Source organism: Schistocerca americana, chromosome X (assembly GCF_021461395.2).
Source record: "Schistocerca americana isolate TAMUIC-IGC-003095 chromosome X, iqSchAmer2.1, whole genome shotgun sequence".
NCBI lineage: Eukaryota > Metazoa > Arthropoda > Insecta > Orthoptera > Acrididae > Schistocerca > Schistocerca americana.
In genome coordinates this window covers 955428466-955446667 of record NC_060130.1, presented here as the reverse complement: position 1 = coordinate 955446667, position 18202 = coordinate 955428466, and the positions used below count along the sequence as shown (strand labels likewise).

Below are 18202 nucleotides of genomic sequence, written 5' to 3'. Positions count from 1 at the left end.
TACATTTCGCTTCGCGTAATTTTTGTTTGTCTGCAAGGCTTTGGCTATATTTATGTTTGCTGTGAAGTTCCCTTAGCTTCCGCAGCAGTTTCCTAACTCGGTTGTTGTAGACGGTGGCTCTTTTCCATCTCTTACGATCTTGCTTGGCACATACTCATCTAACGCATATTGTACGATGGTTTTGATCTTTGTCCACTGACCCTCAACACTATCTGTACTTGAGACAAATCTTTTGTGTTGAGCCGTCAAGTACTCTGAAATCTTCTTTTTGTCACTTTTGCTAAACAGAAATATCTTCCTATCTTTTTTAATATTTCTATTTACAGCTGAAGTCATCGATGCAGTAACCGCTTTATGATCACTGATTCCCTGTTCTGCATTAACTGTTTCGAATAGTTCGGGTCTGTTTGTCACCAGAAGGTCTAATTTGGAATGTAAGGAATGATCGGTAGTGAAATGGAAACTACAGTGAAAATCCGATGAAGCTTCGCTCAGTTTATGGACGCGATCTCTTTGCCTGACGACCAGTACGGTGCGTTACACTGACGCCAGCACTTCAATAGCACCGTTTTCGATGGTGGCAAGGGCACAGGGTCTGGACTAATGAGGAGTAGGGTAATGTGTTCTTCTCGAATGCGAGCAGATTCAGTCTGAGTAGTGATTCTGAATGTACCCTCATATCGTGAGAGGTAGGAACACATAATGCACCCAAGAACATTGTCGAAGATGATCGTTTTGGTGGCTTAGAGGTTACCATGAGGGGAGACAATGTTGCATGGCTGTACTGATCTCCCAGTCTTTGAACACAGTACACTCGTCGATCAACATTATAGTGACATTGTACTTTGGTCGCCATGTGCCTCTTTTTGGGGTGCGTTCGGCCCTGACTTCATTTTTATGGATGACAATGGTCAACCGCATCGAACTGTAAAGGTGGAACACCTCTTGGGATGGGAGGATATTCAGGGAATGGACCAGCCCGCCTGTTACCTTGACGTAAGTCACATTGAGCATGTGTGTGATACGTTGAGGAGACACTTTTTAGTGCCAGCTACCATCCAGCAGTTAACTGCCCTGGTGGAGGAATGGAATACTCTACCACAACAACTCTCTGCAAACCTTGTGGCCAGCATGGTAGCACCTCGCAGAGCACGAACTGCTGACAATGGTGCTCACAAAAAATGGTTCAAATGGCTCTGAGAAGTATGCGACTTAACTTCTGAGGTCATCAGTCGCCTAGAGCTTAGAACTAATTAAACCTAACTAACCTAAGGACATCACACACATCCATGCCCGAGGCAGGATTCGAACCTGCGACCGTAGCGGTAGCGCGGTTCCAGACTGCAGCGCCTAGAACCGCACGGCCACTCCGGCCAGCTAATGGTGATCACACACCCTATAGAGAACCATGTCCTGACTTTTGTAATCTCCAGGGTACCATCAATAATAAAAGTGTCATTTCCGTTTCTGTTCATCTCATTGTATATTTCTTTCAGTACCCTTCCGTACTGTACTATACTATAGCAGATCTTTCTATGTATGTTTCAAGTGTCGTCGAGCTACGTTAATTAGCGCTGACGCATCATGCGAAAGTTCCCTTCAACCTTAAGTTTTGCACACCATAAGGCTTTTCCCCACAGCTTCATCCCCGTATGTGTTCAGCAGATATATTACACTCTTCTCCTCATTTTTCCTCTCTTGGTCCACCTCCTCCTTCTCCCTATGCCCATTTCCTCTTCCCCCCCCCCTCACTGAAAAGGTCCTCCTCCCACACTCTTCTTGCATATTCTCGCCCCTTTTCCTTCTCCTCTTCTGCACTCTGTCCATCCCATTCTGCCCCTCTTCTTTATCCATCCCTTCCTGCCCCCATTTCTTTGTTCGTCTCCTACTGCCCCCCTTCTCTCTGTCCATCCCCTCTGCCCCCTCCACTGTATTTATCTCCTCCTGCCCCCCCCCCTTTCAATCCATCTCCTCCTCCCCACGCCCTATTCATCTCCTCCTGCCTTCCACCTTTCTCTGTCCATCACCTCTTGCCTCACTCTCTCTGTCTATAGCCCCCTAACCATTCCCCCTTATGTCCATCTGCTTCTGCCCTCTCTCTCTGCCCATTCCCTCCTCGACGCATCTATGCTGATACTTGTGAAGTTTTCTATTTGTGTACGAATCAGACTGTGGTTACTCCATTGTGGTTTTACTGAAGTGTCGAACATGCTTCGGTATCCATTGTGACTGTTATCGGAAGGTGAATAAAGAGTGTACAAATGAAATGTTTTACAAGTTTTGTTTGTTGACCATTCTTCCTTTCCGGAATTGCTGCTTTGATATTTCGGTTCCTTATTACAGAGCACTAGTGCACATTGAAAACCAAAGTTATGGTTTTGTCCGGGAGCGTTCGCTTTTATTATAAAAACATTCTGATTGTTCACACTGAATGATGTAGTGCAGTACTCAACAACTTGTATAAAGTTTGTATACATAATAAATATTCGGTAAAGTTTTACTAAAAGTCCTGCCATGGTGTTGAGATTAAAGATCCATAGTGTATATACACTACTGACCATTAAAAATGCTACACCACGAAGATGACGTGCTACAGACGCGAAATTTAACCGATAGGAAGAAGATGATGTGATATGCAAATGATTAGCTTTTCAGAGCATTCACACAAGGTTGGCGCCGGTGGCGACAGCTACAACTTGCTGACATGAGGAAAGTTTCCAACCGATTTCTCATACACAAACAGCAGTTGACCGGCGTTGCCTGGTGAAACGTTGTTGTGATGCTTCGTGTAAGGAGGAGAAATGCGTTCCATCACGTTTCCGACTTTGATAAAGGTCGGATTGTAGCCTATCGCGATTGCGGTTTATCGTATCCCGACATTGCTGCTCGCGTTGGTTGAGACTGTTAGCAGAATATGGAATCGGTGGGTTCAGGAGGGTAATACGGATCGCTGAGCTGGATCCCAACGGCCTCGTATCGCTAGCAGTCGAGATGACAGGCATCTTATCCGAATGGCTGTAACGGATCGTGCAGCCACGTCTCGATCCCTGAGTCAACAGATGGGGACGATTCCAAGACAACAACCATCTGCACGAACAGTTCGACAACGTTTGCAGCAGCATGGACTATCAGCTCGGAGACCATGGCTGCGGTTACCCTTGACGCTTCATCACAGACAGAAGCGCCTGCGATGATGTACTGAACGACAAACCTGGGTGCATGAATGGCAAAACGTCATTTTTTCGGATGAATCAAGGTTCTGTTTACAGCATCGTGATGGTCGCATCCGTGTTTGGCGACATTGCGGTGAACGCACATTGAAAGCGTGTATTCGTCATCGCCAAACTGGCGTATCACCCGGCGTGATGGTATGGGGTGCCATTGGTTACACGTCTCGGTCATCTCTTGTTCGCATTGACGGCACTTTGAACAGTGGACGTTACATTTCAGATGTGTTACGACCCGTGGCTCTACCCTTCATTCGATCCCTGCGAAAACCTACATTTCAGCAGGATAATGCACGACCGCGTGTTGCAGGTCCTGTACGGGTCTTTCTGGACCCAGAAAATGTTCGACTGCTGCCCTAGCCAGCACATTCTCCAGATCTCTCACCAATTGAAAACGTCTGGTCAATGGTGGCCGAGCAACTGGCTCGTCACAATACGCCATTCACTACTCTTGATAAACTGTGGTACCGTGTTGAAGCTGCATAGGCAGTTGTACCTGTACACGCCATCCAAGCTCTGTTTGACTCAATGCCCAGGCGTATCAAGGCCGTTATTACGGCCAGAGGTGGTTGTTCTGGGCACTGATTTCTCAGGATCTATGCACCCACATTGCGTGAAAATGGAATCACATGTCAGTTCTAGTATAATATATTTGTCCAATGAATACCCGTTTATCATCTGCATTTTTCCTTGGTGTAGCAATTTTAATGGCCAGCAGTGTACAGGGTGTGTCACGTAACTTACCACTGGAAACAGCTCCCAACCACAACAAACACTGAATAACCAATTCCAGGCCGGCCGAAGTGGCCGTGCGGTTAAAGGCGCTGCAGTCTGGAACCGCAAGACCGCTACGGTCGCAGGTTCGAATCCTGCCTCGGGCATGGATGTTTGTGATGTCCTTAGGATAGTTAGGTTTAACTAGTTCTAAGTTCTAGGGGACTAATGACCTCAGCAGTTGAGTCCCATAGTGCTCAGAGCCATTTGAACCAATTCCACAGACTGAAAGTGAGGAGAGAAGCTGGTTAATGCAAACCATTGAGAAATGCACGGAAGTATGATTCTCAACACATACTTATGTTTTTTAAATGGAAAGCTGTTATTATTTTTAGCACAACTGAAAATAGAAACCAATTCTTAATCAATTCCGTTTGTTACATTGTAAAATGTTAAGTACCTACGGAGTAATTTGTAACGTAAAGTTGACGCTTGAAACCTCAGACGCTCAGTCGCGTGTTGTAACAAACAATAACTGTAGGGGTATGTTTACGAAGACTACGATGTTTACGAGTTTGGCTGTCTCAGTGTCTCAGAATAATTGTAGTACACTGCGTTACCGTACGTCTGTGACAGTGTACTGTTCACAAGTAAGAACCGAAGTACGCACAGTAGGAACGTGAGAAGGTCGCAAGTGCAACAGTGTGTACAGTGTCGTAAGAACTGTGGATATGGTTTTTTCCAACTCTGAAAAGACAGAGATGATACTTATCTATGGCGTGTGTAGACAAAGTGCAGCTGCAGCCTGCAGGTTGTATGCAGAAAGGCACCTGGACAGAGATCGCCGGCCGGAGTGGCCGTGCGGTTCTAGGCGCTACAGTCTGGAGCCGAGCGACCGCTACGGTCGCAGGTTCGAATCCTGCCTCGGGCATGGATGTGTGTGATGTCCTTAGGTTAGTTAGGTTTAATTAGTTCTAAGTTCTAGGCGACTGATGACCTCAGAAGTTAAGTCGCATAGTGCTCAGAGCCATTTGAACCATTTGAACAGAGATCATCCAACGCGCCGCACATTTGAAAACATCTACAAACAATTGTATGCAACAGGTATGGTCGTAACACGCAAACGGGTCCGTAACAAACCCATCACAGGAGAAGCAGGTGCAGCTGGTGTGTTAGCTGCTGTTGCCGTGAAACCACACATGAGTTCACGTGACATCGCTAGAGGCAGTGCAATGAGTCAAAGTAGTGTAATGCGCATACTTCATCGTCACAAATTTCACCCGTATCAAATGGCTCTGAGCAGTATGGGACTTAACTTCTGAGGCCGGCCGAGGTGGCCGAGCGGTTCTAGGGGCTATAGTCTGGAACAGCGCTACCGCTACGGTCGCAGGTTCGAATCCTGCCTCGGGCATGGATGTGTGTGATGTCCTTAGGTTAGTTAGGTTTAAGTAGTTCTAAGTTCTAGAGGACTGATGACCTCAGAAGTTAAGTCCCATAGTGCTCAGAGCCATTTGAACCATTTTTTTTAACTTCTGAGGTCATCAGTCCCCTAGAAGTTAGAACTACTTAAACCTAACTAACCTATGGACATCACACACATCCATGCCCGAGGCAAGATTCTAACCTGCGACCGCAGCGGTCGCGCGGTTCTAGACTGTAGCGGCTAGAACCGCTGGGCCCCGTATCATTTGCCGCTGCAGCAGCCGTTACGTGGAGATGACTTTAATAACAGAGTCAATTTCTGTCGATGGGCTTTAACAGTTAATGCGTTGCAGTTCTACCTGTTTACCGATAAAGCAGGCTTCACAAACCACGGTGCAGTGAATTTACGAAACATGCATTACTGGTCCGTTAACAATCCTCGTTGGCTTCGACAGGTAGAGCGACAGCGACCGTGGAATGTAAATGTATGGTGCGGCGTAATTGACGACCATCTCATTGGTCCTCACTTCATTGAAGACACCCAAACAGCTGCAACATACATCGAGTTTCTACAAAATGATCTGCCAACGTTTCTAGAAATTGTCCCGCTGGAAGCGCGCAGACGTATGTGGTGTCAACATGATGGTGCTCCTGCACATTCTGCAATGAACGCTAGGCTGACGCTTTGACAGAATGTTCGACGGGCGTTTCGTAGGACGTGGTGGACACATAAATTGGCCAGCCCGTTCTCCTGATCTTACTCGTTTAGACTTCTTTTATGGGGTACGTTAAAGGATAACGTGTACCGTGATGTGTCTACAACCCCAGAGGATATGAAACATCGCATTGACGCAGCCTGTGGCAACATTACATCAGATGTACTGCTTCGTGTAAGACATTCATTACGCGGTAGATTGCAAATGTGGGCGGCAAATGATCGGTACCACTTTGAACATTTATTGGCCTGAAATGTCAGGGCACACTCTTTTACATTCTGTAATTGAAAACAAAAAAAAATGTTTAAGTACATTCTCATGTTAATGTTCATTTTCTTCTAACAGATCAGTGCCGTACAGCATTTTTCAGAGAAAAAGACTGATAAAACTGTTAGCATGTGGCCGTAACGTGCTGTTCATGTCTCTTCTGTACCTACATTACATCACTGTTCTTTTTGTATCCCTAATTAATTCGGTTCCCTCCGATACACAGGTTTGAACTGCTGAGGAGTTCCTCAAGCGTCAACTTTACGTTACAAGTTGCTCTGGATGTAATTAACATTTTACAATATAAGAAACAGCACTGATTAAGTATTTTTTTCTATTTTCAGTTGTGATAAAAATAATAACAGGTTTACATAAAAAAAACATAAGTTTGTGTTGAAAATCATACTTCTGTGCATTTCTCAGTAATGGTGTAATTGGCTAATACAAAACAATTGCACCAGCCCCTCTCCTCACTTTCGGTCTGCGGAATTGGTTATTCAGTGTTTGTTGTGGTTTGTGAGCTGTTTCCAATGGTAATGTTATGTGACTCACCCCAGGTTCAATTAGTGATACTGCCAAGTGTGTTTCCTTGGTGGGAGTACTATAACGTAGAACACTCAGTCTCGTGGGGCCGGTTGAGGAGCTACTTGAATGAGAAGTGGCAGCTTTGGAAAAACCCACGTCCCTGCATACCATACCCACATGACGCTGTATGGCAGAGGCTGGCAGGCTGACCGGTTGGCGTCGCATGGCTCACTTTGAGTTTAATTCTTTTCCAGTTCATTATATTTTCCTGCAATCTGCACAGTGAAGCAGGCAGCTCCCTGTGAACGACAGCTGTCGTATCACCCGAGAATGTACATTTTCTGCTGTCTACCTTCGACCACATAGCAAAAAGTTATATAGTCGAGCCACGAATTCGTGTAACTGTTTTGTGTACCAGTGGTGGATGAATGTACTTTCTTATAGCCCAGTTCGAAGAACATTGGACTCTATCCATGTTAGAATTACACGTATCGATGTATAACCACCGCCATACACAATCAATTAAACCCTGGCACAAAGATGTATGGCTAAATAACCGACAATTTTTCACGTGTTCTTACTGCATTCTTCTAGAGCATATGGGTATCAGGTGACCTTAGTCTATTCTGTTGTTTAATTCTGATTTTTACGATTCAGAGACAATGTGCTATTCTGCATTAGACCTAAAATAATCACTTAAACTGGTCAGAAAAATTGTGTAACGTCTCTCTACCTAAAGTACACTACTGGCCATTAAAATTGCTACACCAGGAAGAAATGCAGATGATAAACGGGTATTCATTGGCCAAATATATTATACTAGAACTGACATGTGATAACATTTTCACGCAATTTGGGTGCATAGATCCTGAGGAATCAGTACCCAGAACAACCACCTGTGGCCGTAATAACGGCCTTGATACGCCTGGGCATTGAGTCAAACAGAGCTTGGCTGGCGTGAACAGGTAAAGCTGCCCATGCAGCTTCAATACAATACCACAGTTCATCAAGAGTAGTGATTGGCGTATTGTGACGAGCCAGTTGCTCGGCCACCATTGACCAGACGTTTTCAGTTGGTGAGAGATCTGGAGAATATGCTGGCCAGGGCAGTAGTCGAACATTTTCTGTATCCAGAAAGGCCCGTACAGGACCTGCAACATGCAGTCGTGCATTATGCTGCTGAAATGTAGGGTTTCGCAGGTATCGAATGAAGGGTAGAGCCACGGGTCGTAACACATCTGAAATGTAACGTCCACTGTTCAAAGTGCCGTCAATGCGAACAAGAGGTGACCGAGACGTGTAACCAATGGCACCCCATACCATCACGCCGGGTGATACGCCAGTATGGCGATGACGAATACACGCTTCCAATGTGCGTTCACCGCAATGTCGCCAAACACGGATGCGACCATCATGATGCTGTAAAGAGAACCTGGATTCATCCGAAAAAATGACGTTTTGCCATTCGTGCGCCCAGGTTTGTCGTTCAGTACACCATCGCAGGCGCTCCTGTCTGAGATTCAGCGACAAGGGTAACCGCAGCCACGGTCTCCGAGCTGATAGTCCATGCTGCTAGAAACGTCGTCGAACTGTTCGTGCAGATGGTTGTGTCTTGGAAACGTCCCCATCTGTTGACTCAGGGATCGAGACGTGGCTGCACGATCCGTTACAGCCGTGCGGATAAGATGCCTGTCATCTCGACTGCTAGTGATACGAGGCCGTTGGGATGCAGCTCGGCGTTCCGTATTACGCTCCTGAACCCACCCATTCCATATTCTACTAACAGTCATTGGATCTCGACCAATGCGAGCAGCAATGTCGCTATACGATAAACCGCAATCGCGATAGGCTACAATCGGACCTTTATCAAAGTCGGAAACGTGATGGAACGCATTTCTCCTCCTTACACGAGGCATCACAACAACGTTTCACCAGGCAACGCCGGTCAACTGATGTTTGTGTAGGAGAAGTCGGCTGGAAACGTTCCTCATGTCAGCACGTTGTAGGTAATTTTTTGTTTTAATCCTGTAGTGCTTAACTGCTAAGGTCATCAGTCCATAAGCTTACACGCTACTTAACCTATATTATCCTAAGGACAAACACACACACACACACACACACACACACACACACACCCATGCCCGAGTGAGGACTCGAACCTTCGCCCGGACCAGCCGCACAGTCCATGACTGCAGCGCCAACCTTGTGTGAAAGCTCTGAAAAGCTAATCGTTTGCATATCACAGCATTTTTTTCCTGTCGGTTAAATTTCTCGTCTGTAGCACGTCATCTTCGTGGTGTAGCAATTTTAATGGCCAGTAGTGTATTTCAATAACCAAAATAAAAATCAACGATGTGACAAAGTACGATTATCGCTGAAGTTGTGGCAAAGCTGTAGTTTTTTATACCGGCATGTGATGTGTTTTCCAGGACCTGTGCATCAACTGTGGGAAGTGCTATATGGCGTGCAACGACTCTGGCTACCAGGCCATCCAGTTCGACCCTGAGACGCACATGGCGCGGGTCACGGACGACTGCACGGGCTGCGCCCTCTGCCTCTCCGTCTGCCCCATCATCGACTGCATCACGTGAGTCCTTCTACTATAATGTGCTCTGTCTAACTTAGTGGAATCAAGAAAAGGGGGCTATTGCGAACTTGTCAGACGTGTGAATGCGTTAGTAGTGGTTATTCTGTTTACCACGTCATGAACACTATCGTATCACCAAAAGGTGATAAAAAGACAAAAAGAGTGTCGTATGATATTGTTAACTGGGAGACGCTGAAGTGTTGTTCGAAGCCTAAGTGGGAAGCGTTTTCTCCCACAACGCACAATGGCTCATTTTCACACGGTGTATGAGAGGTGCGTTTTAAGCGTATCTGATCTACATCTACATCTACATTGATACTCCGCAAGCCACCCAACGGTGTGTGGCGGAGGGCACTTTACGTGCCACTGTCATTACCTCCCTTTCCTGTTCCAGTCGCGTATGGTTCGCGGGAAGAACGACTGTCTGAAAGCCTCCGTGCGCGCTCTAATCTCTCTAATTTTACATTCGTGATCTCCTCGGGAGGTATAAGTAGGGGGAAGCAATATATTCGATACCTCATCCAGAAACGCACCCTCTCGAAACCTGGCGAGCAAGCTACACCGCGATGCAGAGCGCCTCTCTTGCAGAGTCTGCCACTTGAGTTTATTAAACATCTCCGTAACGCTATCACGGTTACCAAATAACCCTGTGACGAAACGCGCCGCTCTTCTTTGGATCTTCTCTATCTCCTCCGTCAGACCGATCTGGTACGGATCCCACACTGATGAGCAATACTCAAGTATAGGTCGAACGAGTGTTTTGTAAGCCACCTCCTTTGTTGATGGACTACATTTTCTAAGCACTCTCCCAATGAATCTCAACCTGGTACCCGCCTTACCAACAATTAATTTTATATGATCATTCCACTTCAAATCGTTCCGCACGCATACTCCCAGATATTTTACAGAAGTAACTGCTACCAGTGTTTGCTCCGCTATCATATAATCATACAATAAAGGATCTGATAAGCGTGTTGGTGACTTCAATTGGTATGTGTGTGTATATCATCGTGTCACTGATGTCTTGTATAATGATGATCGCCCGTACATAACTTACTCCTCTTGAACAGCACCAAGCGGACTACCTAGCTTAACTTTCCCATCTGACAGAAGGACCACCATTAACAGTATAACACGGCCTCACTTCATGAGACACTGCAGAGAGGTTGGGACTTTAATCCGAGACATTCGTCCAACGTTTGGTGGACAGGAACGTTATGCCACCACCTCTCCTCCCCTTGGCGGCCAAATACTGGTGGTGAAAGCTCGAATTAGTTACCTCCTAATGTCCGTTAGAGACATCGGATACAGAGGAAGGCACCAAAAGCTAATAGTATGGGGAATTGATGCAACTGATTTTCTATTCCCTCCTGTTGTAAAAACTTCCTGCTGTAACCTTCATTCACCCTTAATCTTTGTGCCCACTCAGTTCTCCTGTAACGAAGAACCCCTACCTCATGGTTGTTCTAATGAAGAGAGTTGATGCTTAGATAACAGCAGAGGAGGCTGAGTGAGAACTCGACATCAACCTCAATTTCCAGTTCCAAAGAGCCTTCTCATCTGCAGTAGCCCTAGTCCCACATTTGTCAACATACTTTCAGAAGCCTTTTTATCGATTACCCAATTACTAATTTACCCAATTACTGATTTACTACCAGAGACATAATGCTGAATCTTCCTGGCCAAACCACACAGGCCGGCCGAAGTGGCCGTGCGGTTAAAGGCGCTGCAGTCTGGAACCGCAAGACCGCTACGGTCGCAGGTTCGAATCCTGCCTCGGGCATGGATGTTTGTGATGTCCTTAGGTTAGTTAGGTTTAACTAGTTCTAAGTTCTAGGGGACTAATGACCTCAGCAGTTGAGTCCCATAGTGCTCAGAGCCATTTTTGAACCAAACCACACAGTTGTCTGAAATGCTTAACGTACAGGGACCATCTGACTTACGATTCTACAAATTGCCCCCTTGTCCCCATTGCAAAGTCAGATCCCCCATGGAACAATTTCCCAACCTGCAATCCCCACCCCAATATAATATCTGTTACCTATACGACCCTACCTTCCCCCATTAATGTAAGGCAACGTTTCCCCCAAAAATTCTGAGTTGCTGTCCCCATCTGCCCTCTCGATACGCCACTCCATCCAAACCATTCTTTAGTAACGCACTACCCAAATGTGGGATTACCATGTGGCCTTTAGGATCTAGTGGTCGACGGCGAGGATAGTGCACAAACCCGAAAGGACAAACCGAGAGTATTCCAAAACACGAAAGCGAAAAATCGTCAATAGCGTACACACTAAGCCACGATAGCAAACCGAGAGAAAAACCAAGAGCAAGTGAGTAGCTAAATGCGAAAATAACGTCGGCAATTGAAAAGCATCGGAAAAATCGACACAACTGGATTAGGAAGTGCGCACACGTTCCTCGCAGCTTATGCCGCCAGACGGTCTTCCCAACTGACACGAAATCCATGGATGGCCAACGCTGGTGCGTGATATTCGAGTCTGGCGAGGATACTAAGCATTCATTACGCCGAAGATATTTTCATTTTGTTAACATCGATTTGCAAAATATCCAGACCTTTGAGTCTACCTATACCCTTCAACAAGTCACGCTGGCCGCCTGTCATGAATTTCATCTAAATTCTTTCGCGACAAGCTCCATTTCCTTTTCTCGTGTCTATAGTCCTTGTCTAATCCTACTTCCATTCTACTGTGCATAGCAGAACCCCATCCAGCCGCATCTTGTCCCCTCTGCAGGCGTGGCAAGATACTTTGCCTTCACTTTATGAAACATCCCCTTAGAAAAATTAATGAATTACCGTGCTGATAAACCTCTTACGTTATTTGATTTTCAAACAGCTGAGCAAAACTGAACGTACTCAGACATTTCTCTCTTTACTTATTCTGATCATCACTAAACTGACACACAATATTTTTTTAGCGCAACGCAATCTGACTTTCAATAATCCCTACAAAAGAATGGTCCTGACTAACAATAACCTATGCCTTTCATGAATCACTTACCTCACAAAAATCGTTACTCAAACTACTGCAATACAGCGTGCGCCAATACTGCCAGCTGAATAAAAGATTCTAACTACTGAAGGTGCTAACTACAGATAGGCATAGTTAGCAAATGAAAGATTTTGATAGAGAACAAACAATGTATTTACCTTAATAATGTTCAAAAGTCATCATCATATATATATATATATATATATATATATATATATATATATATATATATATATATATCAGTTCATGACATCCAATATTACAAATTTACTCTTTCTGATGGACACACGTCCTGATCGTCCCTCTTAAAATTCTGCCATCTCTCTCCCCACATCCACCACTGCTGGCGGCTCACCTCCAACTGTGCAACGCTACGCGCTGTTCATATCCAACTGCCCAACACTACAATAGCAAGTATTCCAACTGCCCAACACTACAATAGCAAGTATTCCAACTGCCCAACACTACAATAGCAAATATTCCAACAACGCAAACCAGCCACAGACTTCACACAGCACAGTCAGTGATTTTCATATAGAGCGCTACGTGGCGTTACCAAGATAAAAACCTAAACAGCCTACTTACAACTTCAACCCTCAAATATGCCCCCCCCCCCCCCAGCAAACTCATTCCTCCAACTCACATCCACTATATTAGCTCCGAATCCTCATTCTGCTTCCACCTTCCTACTCATGTGTCCATTCCTCCGCAGTATCGATCCGAAGTTGATCACCGAGCTCCAGACAATAGTCTCGTTTCGGTCTACAACACCGCCTGTGAGAGTACAGCTGAGCTTTAGACATACCCGTGTGGATATCGAAATGGTCCATATCTTCTGGACTGGCCGATAGTCAGGTCACTCTCCATGTACTCATACACATTTAATAAAAGATGTCGAGCAACGGATAACTACTAGGACAGAGGTGGCAAACAGGGTGATCATCTAACTGTGAAATAAAACAATGGTCCATATTAATTCCTGTTTGTTGTAAAGCTCCCTGCTAACATATGCATGAATAAGAAGTCATGACAAGATTTTTTTCGATCTCAACAAATGCAGACAATACGAAAACTGCCAATTACTGACATGGGACGGCTCTAATCTAACACTTGAATGTCACGGTAAAGACTGGATAGTTTAGGTGAATAGGATAAAACCGGAATCTGCCAATGAGTTATGGGATGACAAATCCGCAGTGGACACACAGTGATTGAATCTGCCAGAAGAATCGGAAAATACCACAAACAAATAACATCAGTGATCAAGACACGAATGAGCCTTCAGTCACTCGAGGAAAGGATAAGATTTGCAGAACGTAATCGATCCTAACAACACGACTATCAGTTTCCGGTAATTCTCACATCTTACTCGCCCAAGCTGCGGTTTCTCAACACATTCTGCACTCAGTGCTGTGGAACGTGGTGGGGGCCGTCATCTGCTACGGACTGCAACACATCAGCTGTTGATCGCTAGTACAGCACTTCCCTACGTCTGCAGATGCCGCGCTTACTTCCGTGTCCCCAGATCAAGCGTATCATTGTGTGTCCGCAGCTGAAGCGCATCGTTCCGAGTCCCCAGCCGAAGTGTTCTCTACCAGCACAGAGATTTTCTCCTCTCTACATGCCCACCCCAGTTCCCATGCGTCAGTGAAAAAGGCTGCGAAAAATGCTGGCTACTGCTGTTTTTGTCAATAAGACAACACACTCCCCTCGTAGCAAAAGTTTTATAACGTTAACCGATCGTTTCATTCCGATGCACGAAGTTCTCAGACGATCCTAACAAGGGAACCTCCCCATCGCACCCCCCTCAGATTTAGTTATAAGTTGGCACAGTGGATAGGCCTTGATAAACTGAACACAGATCAATTGAGAAAACAGGAAGAAGTGTGGAACTGTGAAACAATAAGCAAAATATACAAACTGAGTAGTCCATGGACCACATAAGCAACATCATGGAGGAAGTGTGCTTAGAAGCGCCGTGGTCCCGTGGTAGCGTGAGCAGCTACTGACCGAGAGATCCTTGGTTCAAGTCTTCCCTCGACTGAAAATTTTACTTTCTTTATTTTTGCATAGTTATTATCTGTCCGTTCGTTCATTGACATCTCTGTTCACTGTAATAAGTTTAGTGTCTCTGTTTTGCGACCGCACTGCAAAACCGTGCGAATAGTAGACGAAAGGACGTGCCTCTCCAATGGGAACAGAAAACATTTGATCGTAAGGTCATAGGTCAACCGATTCCTCCACAGGAAAACACATCTGATATATTCTATACGACACTGGTGACGGCATGTGCGTCACATGACAGGAATATGTTGTCGACCCACCTAACTTGTACACTTGGCGAATGGGTAAAAAGATTCTTCTACCTTGCCCGATTTAGGTTTTCTTGTGGATGTGATAATCACTCCCAAAAAAGTGATGAAAACATAAGAGTTTGTCACATAAACTGAAAATAAAAGATTATAATTTACACTTGATGGAAGATTTGAACCTAGGACCTTTCGTTCCGCAGCTGCTCACGTTACCACGAGACCACGGCGCTCCTGCGTTCCTGCTGTCCTTATTGTTCTTATCTTCCCTTGAACTACTCAGTTTGTATATTTTGCTTATTTTTTCACAGTTCTACACAACTTCTTCCTGTTTTCTCAATTGATCTGTGTTCAGTTTTTCAAGGCCTATCCACTGTGCCAACTTATAACTAAGGGTGGGTGCGATGGGGAGGTTCCCTTGTAAGCTGTATTACCACTCCTAAGATAAGTTTTCCACTTCAGGAAATATCTAATCTCCACATCATATTTCTCGGAAAGTGGTGCCCTGACTTCCTCTTCTCTGCTATTTTTTAAGATTAACCAATGTAGAGCCCGCTTGTAACTTTTTAGGCAAGATGGCGTTCACCCCACGTGAAGCGAAGCCAGAAAATTGGTCCATCGATTTACAACGAGAAAACAATTCCTGAACTCAATCCAGCTCTTTTGCTTCTTACGGAATGCAGAGATCTCTATTTGTTACTGATTTCCCCTTACACAGCGTTCTCGAAAGACTACCCGTTGGTGCAATATGGTTCAAATGGCTCTGAGCACTATGGGACTTAACTTCTGAGGTCATCAGTCCCCTAGAGCTTAGAACTACTTAAACCTAACTAACCTAAGGACATCACACACATCCATACCCAAGGCAGGATTCGAACCTGCGACCGCAGCGGTCGCGCGGTTCCAGGCTGTAGCGTCTAGAACCGCTCGGCCATCCTGGCCGGGGTCGGTGCAAAATAAAGTTCCTTTGAAATGTGTTTTGGCCACACGACACTGGTTCTAATAACTAAGACTGTGCCTTTTATGAAAAAAAAGAAAGAAAATATTCTCAGGATAAGATTCTCAGAGCAAAATACACTCCTGGAAATTGAAATAAGAACACCGTGAATTCATTGTCCCAGGAAGGGGAAACTTTATTGACACATTCCTGGGGTCAGATACATCACATGATCACACTGACAGAACCACAGGCACTTAGACACAGGCAACAGAGCATGCACAATGTCGGCACTAGTACAGTGTATATCCACCTTTCGCAGCAATGCAGGCTGCTATTCTCCCATGGAGACGATCGTAGAGATGCTGGATGTAGTCCTGTGGAACGGCTTGCCATGCCATTTCCACCTGGCGCCTCAGTTGGACCAGCGTTCGTGCTGGACGTGCAGACCGCGTGAAACGACGCTTCATCCAGTCCCAAACATGCTCAATGGGGGACAGATCCGGAGATCTTGCTGGCCAGGGTAGTTGACTTACACCTTCTAGAGCACGTTGGGTGGCACGGGATACATGCGGACGTGCATTGTCCTGTTGGAACAGCAAGTTCCCTTGCCGGTCTAGGAATGGTAGAACGATGGATTCGATGACGGTTTGGATGTACCGTGCACTATTCAGAGTCCCCTCGACGATCACCAGTGGTGTACGGCCAGTGTAGGAGATCGCTCCCCACACCATGATGCCGGGTGTTAGCCCTGTGTGCCTCGGTCGTATGCAGTCCTGATTGTGGCGCTCACCTGCACGGCGCCAAACACGCATACGACCATCATTGGCACCAAGGCAGAAGCGACTCTCATCGCTGAAGACGACACGTCTCCATTCGTCCCTCCATTCACGCCTGTCGCGACACCACTGGAGGCGGGCTGCACGATGTTGGGGCGTGGGTGGAAGACGGCCTAACGGTGTGCGGGACCGTAGCCCAGCTTCATGGAGACGGTTGCGAATGGTCCTCGCCGATACCCCAGGAGCAACAGTGTCCCTAATTTGCTGGGAAGTGGCGGTGCGGTCCCCTACGGCACTGCGTAGGATCCTACGGTCTTGGCGTGCATCCGTGCGTCGCTGCGGTCCGGTCCCAGGTTGACGGGCACGTGCACCTTCCGCCGACCACTGGCGACGACATCGATGTACTGTGGAGACCTCACGCCCCACGTGTTGAGCAATTCGGCGGTACGTCCACCCGGCCTCCCGCATGCCCACTATACGCCCTCGCTCAAAGTCCGTCAACTGCACATACGGTTCACGTCCACGCTGTCGCGGCATGCTACCAGTGTTGAAGACTGCGATGGAGCTCCGTATGCCACGGCAAACTGGCTGACACTGACGGCGGCGGTGCACAAATGCTGCGCAGCTAGCGCCATTCGACGGCCAACACCGCGGTTCCTGGTGTGTCCGCTGTGCCGTGCGTGTGATCATTGCTTGTACAGCCCTCTCGCAGTGTCCGGAGCAAGTATGGTGGGTCTGACACACCGGTGTCAATGTGTTCTTTTTTCCATTTCCAGGAGTGTACATATTCTGAAAAGGTTCTCAGTTTCGTATAGAAAAAAATTCCAAGCATAATCTCTGACGAGGGAGTTCTTTGTCATGACGTCCCCTCCTTGAGAAAGTTCTCGGTGTGTCTCGTCTGCCGCGACTGGCACAGAACCCATGGATAGTCTTAGATTCCATTAATCTCACTCAAACAGGGCAAACTATTCAATGCAAAAATATGGAATCGGCATCAATGTGTTCTGGAAGAGTTGCATTACGTTTCGGGTTTTCTTTAATGTGCGGCAGCAAATTATTAAGACGATCAAGGACAGTTTACGAAAATGTATTCTCTGGCGATCGACGTATGGGAAACTTTTTCGTTATTGAAGTTAGGTGAACACATTATGCGAACGAAATCTTAAGACATTTTCATCTAGCCTTCTCGAAACCTGAACCCTGTCGGAGATTTTTAACACGAGATAATTTTTGTTAAATGTGGCGTATAATGATCCTTCGATAAGGATTGAAGCTGAAACAATGAGTTTGTGCCACGGTTCGCGCGCCAAGTACTTAAGTGGTCGCTCGGTCAGTTTTGTTACGAGAAACAGATCGCTAGGTTTGTAATATGACAATTATTAATTTTTCTGATCCACTTATTTATTTCTAACATAACAAAATATAAGGTTTATGCTGTGACAAAACATGATGATGAACATCTGAAAACGTCAGTGACACAGTTGTTTGGTGTATACCTAAGTCATCTCCTACACCAGTCTACAAACCTGGGTCTGCTAAACAGCACAAAAATTGTTTCATTTTTCCTCCGTTTGAAAAGTTGCCCCCCTCTTCTTTCATTATTTTCGGGAAGGAAGTTTGCCAGCCAAATAATGTTTTTAATGTTAAGCCAGTATGAACTTCTACACTTTCTCACTTTAGTATTTCGTCGGGCTACGTAGGTCTT

General features: G+C 45.9%; 1 protein-coding gene across 2 annotated transcripts in view; it reads left to right on the top strand.

Moving 5' to 3' along the window:
• LOC124555242 (dihydropyrimidine dehydrogenase [NADP(+)]) overlaps positions 1–18202 on the top strand; it is a 285759-nt gene that overhangs the window by 253580 nt on the left and 13977 nt on the right. For both annotated transcript variants that reach the window (XR_006968528.1, XM_047129102.1), the window contains exon 18: positions 9301–9458. Coding sequence is in view for 1 of the 2 variants with exons in the window: in XM_047129102.1 (XP_046985058.1) it covers positions 9301–9458 (158 nt within the window). In the remaining variant the exon portion in view is untranslated. The remainder of the gene's footprint in view (positions 1–9300; positions 9459–18202) is intronic.